The 14847-nt window shown below is 42.9% G+C and overlaps 1 protein-coding gene across 2 annotated transcripts in view; it reads right to left on the reverse strand.

The window, feature by feature from the left end:
* Prps2 (phosphoribosyl pyrophosphate synthetase 2) overlaps positions 1-7042 on the reverse strand; it is a 37786-nt gene extending 30744 nt beyond the window's left edge. Inside the window, exon 1 of one of the 2 annotated variants that reach the window (XM_021152857.2) lies at positions 6761-7042. In XM_021152857.2, the coding sequence (XP_021008516.1) occupies positions 6761-6882 (122 nt within the window). In that variant the 5' untranslated portion in view covers positions 6883-7042. The remainder of the gene's footprint in view (positions 1-6760) is intronic. The other variant, XM_021152858.2, reaches the window with a different exon arrangement.
* Positions 7043-14847: the final 7805 nt, after the last annotated feature.

A 14847-nucleotide genomic window follows, 5' to 3' on the forward strand; every position in this document is an offset into this window, starting at 1 on the left:
AGAGAGAGAGAGAGAGAGAGAGAGAGAGAGAGAGAGAGAGAGAGAGAGAGAGAGAGATGCACATTTATTCTGTAAGGCTTATAACAGTTAAAGAGCCCAGAGATAAGCAATTTCAATCTTTGATGGCTTTTTCAATAGAGATTTATTTTCAAGTCTCCAGCTAACATCCAAGGCCCAAATCCTAATTTTTCATGAAGCATCAGATATTGACTTCTCACTATGGAAGATGAGGATTTAACACCTCTTCCTCTCTTCCCCATCATGCAGACGAACACTTCCCACCTCGCCATCATGTCAATACGCATCAGTACTAAAGCTAAAAACGGACAGCTCCATTTGAATTCTGGAAATGAAGATCAGAGCTGAGCCATGAGGTGAACTAAATCAACATTCGTATTTTTCTCTCAAGCCTGAGTTTCGATGTGTGTGTGTGTTTGTGTGCGCATGCACGCACCTTTTACTTTAGCCTTTTCTCTGCCAAACTTTATTTGCTACAGATGCCACCCCACAGCCCATTCAGAATTTCAAACTCTTAGTGTCAGTCTTCAAGTCCATCTCCACATCCTACTACCCACAGCTCAATGACAGGAATGGCCCAGCTGCCATAGACACTCTCTCTACCTCTTGGCTGCACACCAGTTTTGACTTTCTGTAATTTGTTTTGTTTTGTTTTGTTTTGTTTTGTTTTGTGGTATACTTCCTTGCTTTGCTGGTTGTCATCCTGTAGCACCTGGAGAAAAGAGTTAAGTCGTATAGTAGCCAAGGCTTTGAAAAGCACATGTCTAAAGGTTTCTGGGGTATTCAGAATGAGCTGAATCAGCACATCCATGTTCTCTGGCTGCCAGAGAGAAGGAAAGCGTCATGCATCCTGGTATATCCACAACAGAGTATCACAGCACAAAGAGTCAGATCAGCTCTGGCAGAACTCTGCTTTTAAAATGGCAATCCTGATCCAAGATTTGGAACAATTTGATTTATCTGAGACACTATGAACACATGACCACACAGACATGTACATATCACACACACACACACACACACAATCAAATCAAAATGCGACACTATGAACATTCTGTGAATTTTGCTTCTGTGTAACTTTTTTAAAAAAAAAAAAACTTGAACTGAATTTTGCCTCTGTGTAACTTCTTTTTTTGAAAAGTTGAACCTGTTCATTGTCTTTTTAAAAATGATTTACTTATTTATTTTATCTATGTGAGTACACTGTGGCTGTCTTCAGACACACCAGAAGAGGGCATCAGATCCTATTACAGATGGTTGTGACCCACCACCTCAGTTGCTGAGAATTGAAATGAGGAAGAGCAGTCTGAACCATCTGAATCATCTCTTCGGGCCTGTGTAATTTCTTATATTGAAATACAATTTGGAAAACTGGGGTTGTCCAAGTAGCTCAATGGTAGATTATTTGCATCAACACATATGAAACCCTTGGAATTCCATCCCCTGTACTGAAAAAAAACTTTAATACAGAGAACTTCACTGTGCCCACCTGAATATAGCCACTTAAAAATACACCATCAGAATCTGGTTTGGTGGCACACTCTTATAGTCAAAGCCAAGATAACTTTGAACTCCTCTTCCTCCTGCCTCCATCTAAGTGCTAGGATAACAGGCATGAGCCACCATGCGGGGCTCCGAAAAACTAGTTTTGCTATTTGCTCACACTGCTGCTTAAGGTTCTCTGCTATGGATGCTACAGTACACAAAAAGAAACGGAAACACATCTCCTGATTGTGAGTGCTAAAGAGTGAACACAATTCTTGGGCTAATGAGGTGGCTTAGTAGATAAAAGCAGATGGATGCTCCACAAGCCTAACAATCTATATTCAGTCCCTGGAACCTACAGAGAAAGTTGGATGTGGTGCCATGAATCTGTAACTCTAGAACGCTGATGGAGAGGTGGGAGGCTTGGATAGGAGAAAGATCTAGAAGCTTGGGAGGCAGACAGCATGGAGTATACAGCATGGCAGTAGCAAGAACAATCCTTCTTCAAGTGCAAAAGAGAACTGACTCCTCAGAGTTCTTCTTTGGCGTCCACGTATGTGTACACATTCATGTGCATATACCTGCACACAAATAATTTGAAATTTAACAAGATTCCATCATGCATAGCGCTGACTTAATTTGGAAAGCAAGTATTACATAGCTCAGGGGCTGACAAAATACAGTGCTCACCCTGTTTTTGTACACATACACCCTCCCACACACACACACTAATGGTTGGTAGTCCCAGTAATGAATACCCTCCAAAGACATTTATATCGCATTCCTTCGAATATGTTAGATTATATGGCAAAAGGGATGTGTATGTCCAGGTGGAATTAGTCATGCTAATCAGGTGATCTTAAAACAGAAAGGTCATATGTAACTATTTACATTTAACTGCATGTGATAATGGCTAGCCTTCAAGATGGAAGAGGAAGACTAGAAGAGTAGAAACAGATGTGATGACTAAATCCAACCAGAAAGATACTCTATTTATGAAGGTCCCAAGGTCCCAGGGCTGCAGGGTGTCCACAAGCTGAAAAGGGGGACTGGGACTATAGCTTATTTGGTAGAATGCTTGCCCAATATACATGAAGTTTGATCCCCATCAGTAGGTAAAATCAGGTATGGTGACACACATCTGTGATTTTAGTACTTGGAATGTGGAGGCAGGAGAATCTGAAGTTCAAGGCTAGCCTGGGGCTGCATGAGCCTGTAAGAGAAAAGAAAAGAAAACTAAAAAAGGCATGAGAATAGAGTTACCCTTGAAGCTTCAGGAAGAAAGGCAGCCCTGCTGACCTATGCAGCACTTGTAGCTTACAGATCTGTAAAACAAAGCAGTAACAGAGACATGTGGTACACAATGCCTAAAATATTTACGATCTGGCTCTTTACAGAAAGTTTCCCAAGTTTTGGTCTTATGACTGTTTATCCCCACAAGATCACATTCTTTGGCCTGCCTTTCCTCACTAAGGAACTGCAATCCTCCTAGGACTAGCAGTCCAGGGGAGCACAGGAAACACCATGGTAACATTTCTTCCAAAGCCAGTTCTGCTTCTATTTACAATCTGTAGTGGAGGTCTCTAATGGGTTGTGTGCATCAGCCCAAAGACAGAAGACCCTCAAACAGCAAGGCTGAAGTATATGACTGACTCAATACCTAATGACTACGACAATTATAACACTTCTTTCTACTGTGGAACAGGATCTAGGTCCTGTCCTTAGAATCTAAGTGCCTTCCCTAGACCTAAGAGGGCACTGTGTTTAGCCAAAACAATGTTATCGAAGTGATGATATGCCAACCTCTAAGCCCAGGCCATAACAAACTGGTACTTAACTACTTCCTGTGTATTGAAACTCTCCTTCTTGGAACAAAGCTCCAATGCTAGAAGGGAACCCAAGCAGCCCTGTGGAGTGATTCTTAGTCAAAACATCCTGACAAAAGCTAGCCAAACTTATCAGCCATGTGGGAAAGCTATCTTCAAAAATTGGTCCTGTGGCCTCAGTATCCACCCTAGCAGCCCTCGATGGAGATAGAAACAAGCCTTTCTTGCTCTGATCTGCACAAACTTCAGGTCTGGGAACCAAATGAACACTGATTGCTTTAAGCCCCTGAGTTCTTAACAAATCACCAAGAACTCAGGGTAAAAAATACAAGAGACCAGGGATTCCCACCACGAACACTGTCCTCTAAATCATGGAGCATTTGCTGGGGTTGGGAGAGAAGCTGGAATGCACTTCTCCCTGCACAATGGAAATAATTCACAGATGAAAAGGTAAGAGACGAAGATATAAGACGAAGAGTGCCTGTCTGATTAAGTAGCATTTAAGAAAACTAGGATCTGAGGTGCTAAGGGCCAGGGCACAACATTCAGACTTCTGCTCCTCACTCAGCAAGAGGCACTGAAGAAAAAGTACCTTACATACATTGAATCCATTTCCTTTTTCTTTTGCCCTTTGTTTTCTCATCTCCACAGTCAAACAGGAACACCTAATTTGAGAATCGAGTGTGTGTGTGTGTGTGGGGGGAATCAACCACCACCTCTGTGTAGTTTGTGAGAAAAGTTGACACATTAACCTTTTAAAATGTTCTATGGGATAGAACATAAAATGTAGCAAGGTGTCCTGGGACATGTACTCTATGATCCGCGCATGGGAGGTGAGGGCAGGAGCATGAAATCAAGGGCAGACTTAGCGACACAGTGAACTCCAGACCAGCCTAGACCTCATGAGAACTTGGCTCAAAGAAAGGGAAAGCAAATCCACTACACCAGACAGAACAGAACAAAACCTCAACCCATTCGACAGAAAGTAGAGCTGAGGGGTCTTCTCAAGCTTAGGCGTTCTCAGGATCAAAAGTGGTGAAAAGATAACCCAAACTAGAGACAAGGCTTCTTTCTATTTAAATAAATGTACGAACAATCCCGCCTGAACATCTGAGTAAGTTTCCCCTATCAGCTGATATAGGACTTGGAGTAGTAAACCCTTACTCACCCAGATGATGGAGATTAGCCAGGCCTTGCAGCATTGTGCTGCACTGAGATTACAAAGAAGGGTTGCTTCAGTTACCCTTTCAAAACCCACTCCCTCCAGAACCGCTCCTTTATTTACATGATAACACCTTCTAAACAAAGAGGCTTATTCTAGTTGTTCCTCCACAGCCGCTGAAACTTGGACAAGGACTAACAAAATCTTGCTATGTCCAAACCTAGCTCCATCCTTCTCCAAAGTCCTAGAGCACCCTCCATTTATTGAAGTCTACAAAGGGCGCTGGGGATGGAGCTCAGTGGTTGAATCTTCTTGCCTAGCATACACAAGGACCTGGAATATATCCTCTGTACTAGAAAATGTAGCCAAAAATGCTCTTGAATTCCCACTTCTCTGGCTTCTTCTACCCAAGGGCTGAGCATGTAGTGTGTGCCAGCACATCCTGATCTGATGCTGCACAGTGGACCATATCCAGGGCTTCATGCAAACTCCTGCAAGCAACTCTATCAACTGACCTACATTCCCCAACCCCAGAGTGGCATTCTTTTGTTGATGTTGTTGTTTTTAACTTACGAAAATAAAATTTTCACTGTTCTTAATTCAATGTCACAGTTCATTTCATTGCTGTTTTCTTGTTGCCGACTCCTGGAAGGTTTGGATTATTTCCTTTTGTTTCCCCATTAATTAATTTATTTTAGGGGGGTGGCTTGGAGGAGGAAGGACTGCAATCAGGATGTAATATCAATAAGTAAACAAAGTGGCAGTTCTTTCGCCTGAATTGTCCACAGGTTTCTTCTATTATCACCCAAGCTGTGTAAATGGAGTTTACCACCTAGAAAAGGTCACACGGGATTCATATAACCTCTAGAAAAAATCATCTTTGTCATCAATATTAACCTAACTGGGTCTGATGACACACACACACACACCTGTAATTCTAATACTTGGGAGGTAGAAACAAGGGTACTCCTGTGAGTTTGAAGCCTACCTGGACTACTACCTGGGTGAGTTCAATACCAGCCTAAACACATAGCAAAAGTCTGTCCCAGAAAACGAAAACCAAACCAAAATAAAACAACAAAAAGGAAACAAACAAACAAACGCCCTTAATCTCACAACCAAATTCTCGATTGATTCCATCATCAAGATTTTTTGCTTCCTTCTGGAAATTTCAGTTTTAGTTTTGACATTTGTGTCTACAATCCGTTTCTAAGTTAACTTTTGTAAATACGGAGAATGGTCCCTTTTTTTTTTTTTTTTTTTTGTCTGTAAAACTTGCGGAATGAATTTGTACGCTGCTAAATATAGAACGGTTATCTGTCGCTGTGCACTGTATAGTTGGTTAACTGTGCTAAATAGAATTCGGGAAAAGAAATTGGCTTTGGGCAAGTAGGACAAGGAATCCCTAGTCTAAGCTAAGGAGGGCTTCCGCCTGCCTGGTGGCACCTTTTGCTAATGTGAGAAACCGGTGGAATTTTGAACAAACTGGGGTCTTGTTGCTGTGCGCAGCTAAGCTCCACAAACACAAAGAAGCGATTCGCAATAATAGATGCAACAAAGTTTAAAGGAAGGGTGGGAGCGCTCAACACGTGCGTCTCGCTTTCCCACGCTCTGTCTAACTCCCGCACAAACCCACCTTTCTGGATAAGGCAGCGCTTGGCCAGCCTGCTGCTCTGGAGAGTCACCTGAGCAGCTGGCAGTACTCTGATCGCCAGCGGCTGGAAGTGGCATTCGAAAGTTTCCCTGGGATAAACCCAGTGCTCAGGACCCGTGCAGAGCCTTTTCAACCATGCAGAATTCTGGGTTTCTGCCTGGCAGAGACTTGGAAACTGGGGCGGGCGGATCCACCGATGTCTCCCCGCCCCCACCATTCCCGGCACCGAAGTGATGCCCACAGACTGCGCCCACTCTCTCAGATGCTCTGTAACTGCCCCGATTTTGTCCTTCCGGACTGAAGACACCAGGGGAGCCGGTGCAAAAGAGGGGCCTGGGGTGCCCAAGGGTCGACAGGTCGCCGAAGTCCGGGTGTTGGAGGCCCAGCCACCAGAAGGGCAACAGCCAGAGGACACGCGCAGAGACTCCAGGGTGACCCGGGTTGGGGGTTGGGGGTGGGGGTCCCTTGCTGAACTTCTTTCTCCCCCGGCGCAGCCGCCCTGGCTCTGCAGCCGCGTTGTTGCCGTCCCGCCCCGGAAGGGAGAGCATGACGCCCGCCCGCGGAGCTGGCCTGGGCATGCTTTGGCCCCTGCCTCAGCCCGAGCGAGGCTCCCACCTGGTCTCCTGGTTGCTAAACTTCTTGGTGACCACCTTGCCCAGCTCCAGGCCCAGGCGATCGGCCACACGCTGCGACAGGTCCTGGTGAGAACTGCCGCTGAAGAGCACGATGTTAGGCATGGTGACCAGGGACTGAGGAGCGCGCTGGAGAAGGAGAAAGCGACTGTGATGCAGACTACTGCTACCGTTGCTGCTGCTGTTGCTGCTGCTGCTGCTGCGGTGGCCGAGGCTGCTGGTGAAGCGGGAAAACGCAGCAGCAGGATCTAGGGGAGGGGAGGGCCGGGGGAGGAGCCAGAGGGAGGAGGAGCAGCTGAAGAGTCGCTGGAGGGTGCTGGGAGGCTGCTTCTGCCCACGCAGGCTGGGCATCTGGGTTTGAAGCTCTGGGTGGTCCCGAAGCACCCAAGTACAGTTGCTCCGTAGGGGAGCTCCATGCTCCACATAGGACTTCCTGACTTGCCTTTAAATGGGGAGGTCAACCAACCAGATAAAGTGGGCACAGTGAGCTATTGCAGGAAGGGGCCATGTGGTGCCTCACAGCCAGGAGCAGCCTTTCAACCCGGAAGCTCAGAACCCAGAGGTGATACCCGGGCTTCAAGTGCACACCGTGTCTACATAGGCCAGAGCCACACATCGGTTTGTATTTGCACACGGGAATGAAGCATGTTTGCACTTGAAGTGGTGATATATACTACGTTTGAAGATGGACTAAGAAAAGGGTTTCTCACCAACAAGAATTCTCTTTCTCATTTAATTTAGATGTATATTTTAAAAAATGAGCTCAAATATTTTGTCTTCCAATTTTTTCAACAAAAGCTGAAATTTTTGGGTTTTTTTTTTCTTATTATATAAGTGCCCACATTATTTCTTGTCTTTTGCTTCTAGGTCCACAAAACCTGAAAATGTTACCGTCTAGCTCCTAAATGTGTGCTGCTCTGTAAAGGAGTCATTGATGACAGCCACCATTTGAACCCTAAGCTTGGCCACAAGAGGAAAGCCTGTTTTCAAGTGGTCAGTTGCCTCTCACCAATTCCTTCTGAGTCCTTGTTTTTATGTAGATAGGCTGGCTCTCAGGCTCTCTTCACAACTTCCTGTCCCTTGGATTCTCTAGAGCCAGACTACCCCCACCCCCACCCCAGCTCCCGCAACCCCCCTCCCCCAGAGTCCTTTGCTTTCCCTGTCCTCAACCCCCACCTCAGCATTTCTAAAGTAGCTAATGCAGTATCAGAGCCAATCACTGGGCACAAAAGCACACTTAAGGAAAGGAGATTCATCCTGAGCTCCTGAAGGAGTGCACTAGTGATCCTGACTTACAGTTCTTAAAAGCTTTCAGAGACAGATTAACCTTGCCAGATAATTGCTTGGGCTCTACCACTGTCTACTGAAAATTGGCTTGCCATATACAACAAAGACTACTTGCCCTTGAATTGTGGCCCACTCTAAAGGCACTTCTTGTGTGATTGGAGTTTGGGAGAGTATTTAGATTGACCATATCTTTGGGGATTTTGCTTCTGGGCCCTTTCTTGAACTTTGCAAAGGTGTCAGCCTTTAATCTCTGCACTCTGGAGGCAGAGGCAGGTGGATCTTTCCGTTGAAGGCTAGCTGGCCTGTTGAAACTGTGTCTCTCAAATCCCCTAAGGTTCCTCAAACCCAAGCAAATTGAATTTATGAAAAGGTTTCCTTTGAAACTCCAGTGACTGCTCTAGTGGTTCTCCAAAGCAACACTCCCATTGCATTTCTGTTCCTTTTCATTCTGCTGACAGAGATGTACATATCCTATTGTATTTCTTAAAAGAGCCAAGGTGATGATATAAGTAATCTTATCACTTGGGAGATTAAGGCTTGGGGACTAAGAATCCCAGGCCAGCCTATACTATATAGTGAGACTTTGTCTCAAAAACAACTGCAGCAGCAACAATCTACCTACAGTGGGTTTTAAGCTACACCCAGTATATGCTGCATAAAGATTCAGATGACAGACCACACCATTAATATTATAATGCTTAATGATGTTCCAGCTGTCTTGGTTCATTTATGTGCACTCTACATTGCTTACATGATCATGAATTAACCTTATTACGTTTTTCTCAAAACATCCCACATGTTCAGTGGCAAATAACTGTATTTAATAATAAAATTTTTGTAATAAATTATCATAGAGATGAGATTTACACTCATATCCAAACACATGTCTAAAAGTTTTATTGACTGAATTATATTAATTATACTTAAACTCACCTTAATAAAATTTATCATCAGCAATTTTACTGTAATTTTTTCTGTCTTTAAATATTTGTCTCAGGCAAAATTTGTCAACTGTGGCATTTCTCTAAATATATACATACTTTTATCAGGAGGCAAGTAGTTGCTGATCAGTGTGGGAGCCTAGGATTCTTTGATAACAAAACTGATGAAACATAAAATACTATGTTAAAGCACCCAATCTGGAGGTTAATTCATAGATGAGATTCTAGAAGCTAAGATTAAATTGTGACCTTGATATAGCACGAGATGAAATGTCCCTGTTGTCCTGACAAGGAGTGTGGTTATTGAGGAACTGTCCTTGAATGCTGAGTGTTCAAGGGGCAAATTGTGCTTACAGTTGATGGGGATACTAATGGGAGTCAACAAAAATCATCCTAAGTAACAAACTGAGCACGAAGCCGACACTGAGCAATGGACAGGCTTAAGAGAGCAGCTATAGATTTTGGGTGAACAGTTTCTCTCCTAAGCACCTTTGTCCTTGATCCACAGGGGGCAAGTTGTGGAAAAACCTTGACCTCCAACTGTCACTCAACTGACAGACTGGGTAATTCTTTGTTGTGGGGCTCTCCTGTGTATGTAGGATACTTAAAAGCATTCCTAGGCTCAACCCACAAGAAACCAGTAGTCATTCTTTACCGTTTTCAACAAGTGAAAGTGCCTCTAGGCACAATGACCCCAGGGAAAGAATCAGTTGTCAGTGACCTTCTGGCCTTGCTTCCTCAGTATGCACTTTCCCTGGTGGCCTTTCAGGCTTCCTGACAAGGTAACTAAGAGTTGCCAGCAGGAGTCTTCCAAAAGGTCAAAAAAAAAAGACAGAAAAAGACCTACAGAGAGAAACAAAGAGAGACAGAGAGAGAGAGAGAGAGAGAGAGAGAGAGAGAGAGAGATATTACGCTCCTTCTACCCAAAAAAAAAAATACCAATAAATAAAAATAAGATAAGCTTTGTGAGCAAACACTTACTAGCACTGTGCTCTGCTGCACCTTGCTTGCTAATATCCTGCTGCCTAAAGTCACATGGTCAGAATCAGCATGGTGTGAATAAACCAAGGAATTGCATATTAAGTCCACCAAAGTTCTGCCACAGGAAAATCTCTTTCTGAGTAGAGTGAGGGGCTCCTGGACCACACAGCCTCTACTCACAGTATACATTCAGAAGACTAAAAGGCCACATAATCTGTACACAGAGGTTGTCATTCCTTGCCCATATTGTACAATGTTCGTTATTTTAAGATTGAAATATTTGTAGCAAAACTAAAGTGATGAGAATTTCCATTGTTAATATGTGACTTCCTTTATGATTGGAAAGGAATGAACTTAGGGACAGATTTATATCTTGTATTTTCTGTTTCATTTTTTTCTTCTTTTCATACATTGAGGTTTCTTGTATGTTTGCTGACTGAATTTGTCACCTAGGGTTCGTGTATGGAAGAAATAACTCAAAACTGCATAGCTATTTAAAGGTAGCAAAGGCATCAGACCGTGAGGGTTCCAGCGCAATCTTTTTCACTTTAGAACAGTGCTGGCCCAAGTGCATATACTACAAACTGTTTTTCAATTTTGTATTAGATATTTTCTTCATTTCCATTTCAAATGCTATCCTGAAAGTCCCCTATACCCTCCCTCCACCCTGCTCCCCTACCCACCCCTGTACTGGGGCATAACTACATTTTGAAAAACCATGAAGTATCCAGTGTCCTCATTTTAATAATACACATTATTTAATACAAAATATCCAAACTAGTATTATTCCAACATGTAATCAACATGAGAAGATTAATGAGATGTTCATTGTCTTGTTTTGGTAGTATTCCCTCCAACTATGATGTACATTTTATACCTACAAAGTACACATTGCAATCTGGAATGTGACTTTGCCACACTGGAAATGTGGGACAGCCAGGTTTGGTTAGTAGCTGCTGCCTTTCAGCAAAGTGTTTCAAGAGCACTCAAAGCCAAGGTCCCCTGACAAGTCCATTTTCTTAGCAAATAACTCAGAGCTAACTATAAAACACTTAAGCTTATCCACAACTAGATTCAAAAGAACCTCAGGTGGGGCCTCAAGGGTGGCCCAGTGGGTAAAAGAGCTTGCTGAGCATCCTTGAAGACATGAATTCAGATCCCCAGCACCCTAAGTAAAGGCTAGGTAAAACCCTGTTCTGAGGGTTAGGTGAGCAGAGACAAAAGGATTTCTGGGGCTTGTTGGCTGCCAGCCAAGCTTCATGTTCAGTTATCGACTTTGACTCAAGGGGAGAAAGGAGGGAAGGAGAATGACAGAGCAGGATACTTTGTCCACCTCTGTACACATACAAGCACAACATGTATGAGCACTTGCACATACCACAGGGCACCCCCACATTTCCTAAAGTGGGTTCAACCTTGTTCCCACTTGTCCCAGAATAGTGTGACATTCTCATTTGTCACCAAGTGCTTTGCTGATTTTAATTTCTCCCTATTTACTTCTTTTGAAAATTGTTTAAATCGACTTAAAAAAATGTATCCATCACATAGGTTTTGCAACAGTTGAAGTTGTTTCTGTATTTCCTTCCAGCTGCTTCAGATGCCCACTTCATTCATCTGCTCTTTTGTTATCTGTAAAAGGGTAAGAACATCAAACCATACTCGTTCATTCAAAATAGGGAAGATAATTCAATGAGAATGGTAAAATTATAAAATTCATGGAAGAAAACCTGTACAAGTCTTCATGACTTTGGCTCGAGCAATGATTTCATTGATATGATATTAAAATCATAAGCAGCAGCCACTACAAAACTGTACAAACTGGACATCAAAACTAAAATAAAGAAGGGCTTGTACTTCAGAAAAGTTTCAAGGAGGTAAAAGAGAACTCAAGGAGTGGTAGAAAATGTTTATAAATACTATATCTCATGAGGAATTTGTGTCTAGAATGTGGTGTGGAAAAATGACCACAATTCAATAAACAAAAGAGAACTCAGTATGAAAGTGGGCAAAAGAGTGTGCACATGGATTTTTTTTACAAAGGTTTTGTTCTTTTGTGTCTATATTTTAAAACTCAGAAACATCTAAGCTATCCTTCAGTAGGTGAAAAGCTAAGTAAATTATGATATGCCCAGGTGATGGTATACTGCTCATGGACAAAAGAAAATGAATCCAATGAGATGGGGTTCATTCAGGGTGATATGGCGGATAAAAAAAGAAAATAAATCATCAAACCATGAAAAGACACTGAGGACAGGGCTGAGGATGCCCCTCAGTTGGTGAAATGCGTGTTTGACAAGCCTGAAGCACTGAGCTCCACCCCATGCCTTACATAGGGCATGGTGAAGCATGCCTATAACCCAACCTCTCAGGAGATGGAAACAAGAGGATCGGACATTCATGCCGGGTTTGGCTACAAAGGGAGTATGAGATTAGTGTGGACTATATGAGACACTGTCTTGGAAACTAAAGTCATGGAGGACACTCATATGCATATTACCAAGTGAATATCATTAATCTGCACTACCCCAACTGCATGACAATCTTGGAAAGGCAAAACTATATATAGTTAGAAAAGATCAGTACAGACCTAGGGGTTGAGGGAGAGGAAAGATGAATGAACAGAGGATTTTCTTTTTCAGCTCCTTGGGTGCTTTCTTTAGCTCTTCCATTGGGGGCCCTGTGTTCTATCCTATAGATGACTGTGAGCATCCACTTTTGTATTTGCCAGGCACTGGTATAGCCTCACAAGACACAGCTATATCNGGGTCCTTTCAGCAAAATCTTGCTGATGTATGCAATAGTGTCTGGGTTTGGTGGTGATGGATCCCCAGGTGGGGTAGTCTCTTGATGGTCCATCCTTTCGACTTAGCTCCAAACTTTGTCTCTGTAACTCCTTCCATGGGTATTTTGTTCCCTATTCTAAGGAGGAATGAAGTATACACACTTTGGTCTTCCTTCTTCTTGATTTTCTTCTGTTTTGCAAATTGTATCTTGGGTATTCTAAGTTTCTGGGCTAATATTCACTTATCAGTGAGTGTATATAAAGTGACTTCTTTTGTGATTACGTTATTTCACTAAGGATGATATCCTCCCGATACATCCATTTGCCCAAGCATTTAATAAATTCATTATTTTTAATAGCTGAGTAGTACTCCATTGTGTAAATGTACCACATTTTCTGTATCCATCCCTCTGTTGAGGGACATCTTGAGATTCCACCTCACTCCAGTCAGAATGGCTAAGATCAAAAATTCAGGTGACAGCAGATGCTGGNGAGGATGTGGAGAAAGAGGAACACTCCTCCATTGCTGGTGGGATTGCAAGCTTGTACANCCACTNTGGAAATCAGTCTGGCGGTTCCTCAGAAAATTGGACATAGTACTACCNGANNATCCAGCAATANCTCTCCTGGGCATATACCCAGAAGATGTTCCAACTGGTAAGAAGGACACATGCTCCACTATGTTCATAGCAGCCNTATTTATAATAGCCAGAAGCTGGAAAGAAATGAAGTTCTAATGTGTTGTACAGTATGTGTGAATCCTGAAAACGTGAGAGTGATAAAGATACAGACTATGTACTGCATAATCTCATTTATGAAAATGTTTAGAATTTACCAATCCATGGAGAGAAAGTAAATAAGAGGTTGCCTAGGGTTGGGAGCCTGGCAAGATGGAGGGAGGTGAAACTATGGCTAAGGGATGTGGAGGATTTGGTGAAGCTGTAAAGAAAGTGTTTTGTCATCAATCATGGTGCCAACTGTGGGAATACACTAACAGCCATCAGATTTTACACTTTAGTTGGGTCATTGGGAAATACATGAATTGTAGTTCAGTAAGTCTGTTCAAAGCAAAGATATTTATGTTAGAATATGTAGTCTCCAGTTGGTGGAAGGGTTTGGGAGAGCTTAAGAGGTATGGCCTTTGAGGAAAAGTGTCACTAGAGGTCAGATAAACCTATGCCATTCCTGATAGCTCTGTTTGCCTCTTGCTATGCATGTGGATCCAGATATAAGCTCTCAGCTAGTACCCCTGTGCCATGCCTGCCTGCTCTCATATTCCCAGCCATGCTTGTCATGGATGCTTATCCTCTGGAACTATGCATCCCAAATTAAACTCTCTTATAAGTTGCTTTGGTCATGGTATCTCATCACAGCAATTGAAAAATAAGACAGAATAGACATTATTTTTATGTTTCCAACACCAAGATCCCACATAAGGTACTAACATAGCAAATTCTCCTGCAGTTACAGCGAGCGAAATCCATGGCTGGTTTCCAGGCAGTGACAGCCAGTCTCTCTCCACTGTGAAGCTACTTTGAATACCTTCCCCCAAATGCAAACTTTCTAATCCTGTCACTTCTTCCTATCTACAAGTATTTGCAGGAATTGCTCAGTAAGGTGCTTCCCTTTCACTTCTGGTGACAGATGATTATCCTAATATTTGGTTTAGATTAGAAAGACACAATAAAGGTTTACTTTTTAACCCTGAAAGGTTGATGTACTATCTCTATCTCTAAGCAAAGGAATCTGCTGTCTTTGGAAGTCTGGTTAATTCAAGACCTGGGGCAGAAATGGATGGGATGTGAGCCAGGACATTTTTCTTTAGGTTATCTCAAAGAAAAGGAGATCACAAGGAAGAAAGTACCTGTTTAGATGGGTTAATATGATTCCAAGGTAAGACAAGCTGAGCAAAACCTAATTCAATTGTATACATGTATGAAATTTGTAAAGAATAAAAAAGCAACTAAGAATCCAATTGCCCGCGGGACCTGAGACTGCATTAGTTAGGGAAGCAGAAACCGGCCTGAGTAGGGCCACAGGCCTCATCCGGCCGGATCAGCACCAGGGTAGCTAGAGCGC

This window comes from Mus caroli, chromosome X (assembly GCF_900094665.2).
Source record: "Mus caroli chromosome X, CAROLI_EIJ_v1.1, whole genome shotgun sequence".
NCBI lineage: Eukaryota > Metazoa > Chordata > Mammalia > Rodentia > Muridae > Mus > Mus caroli.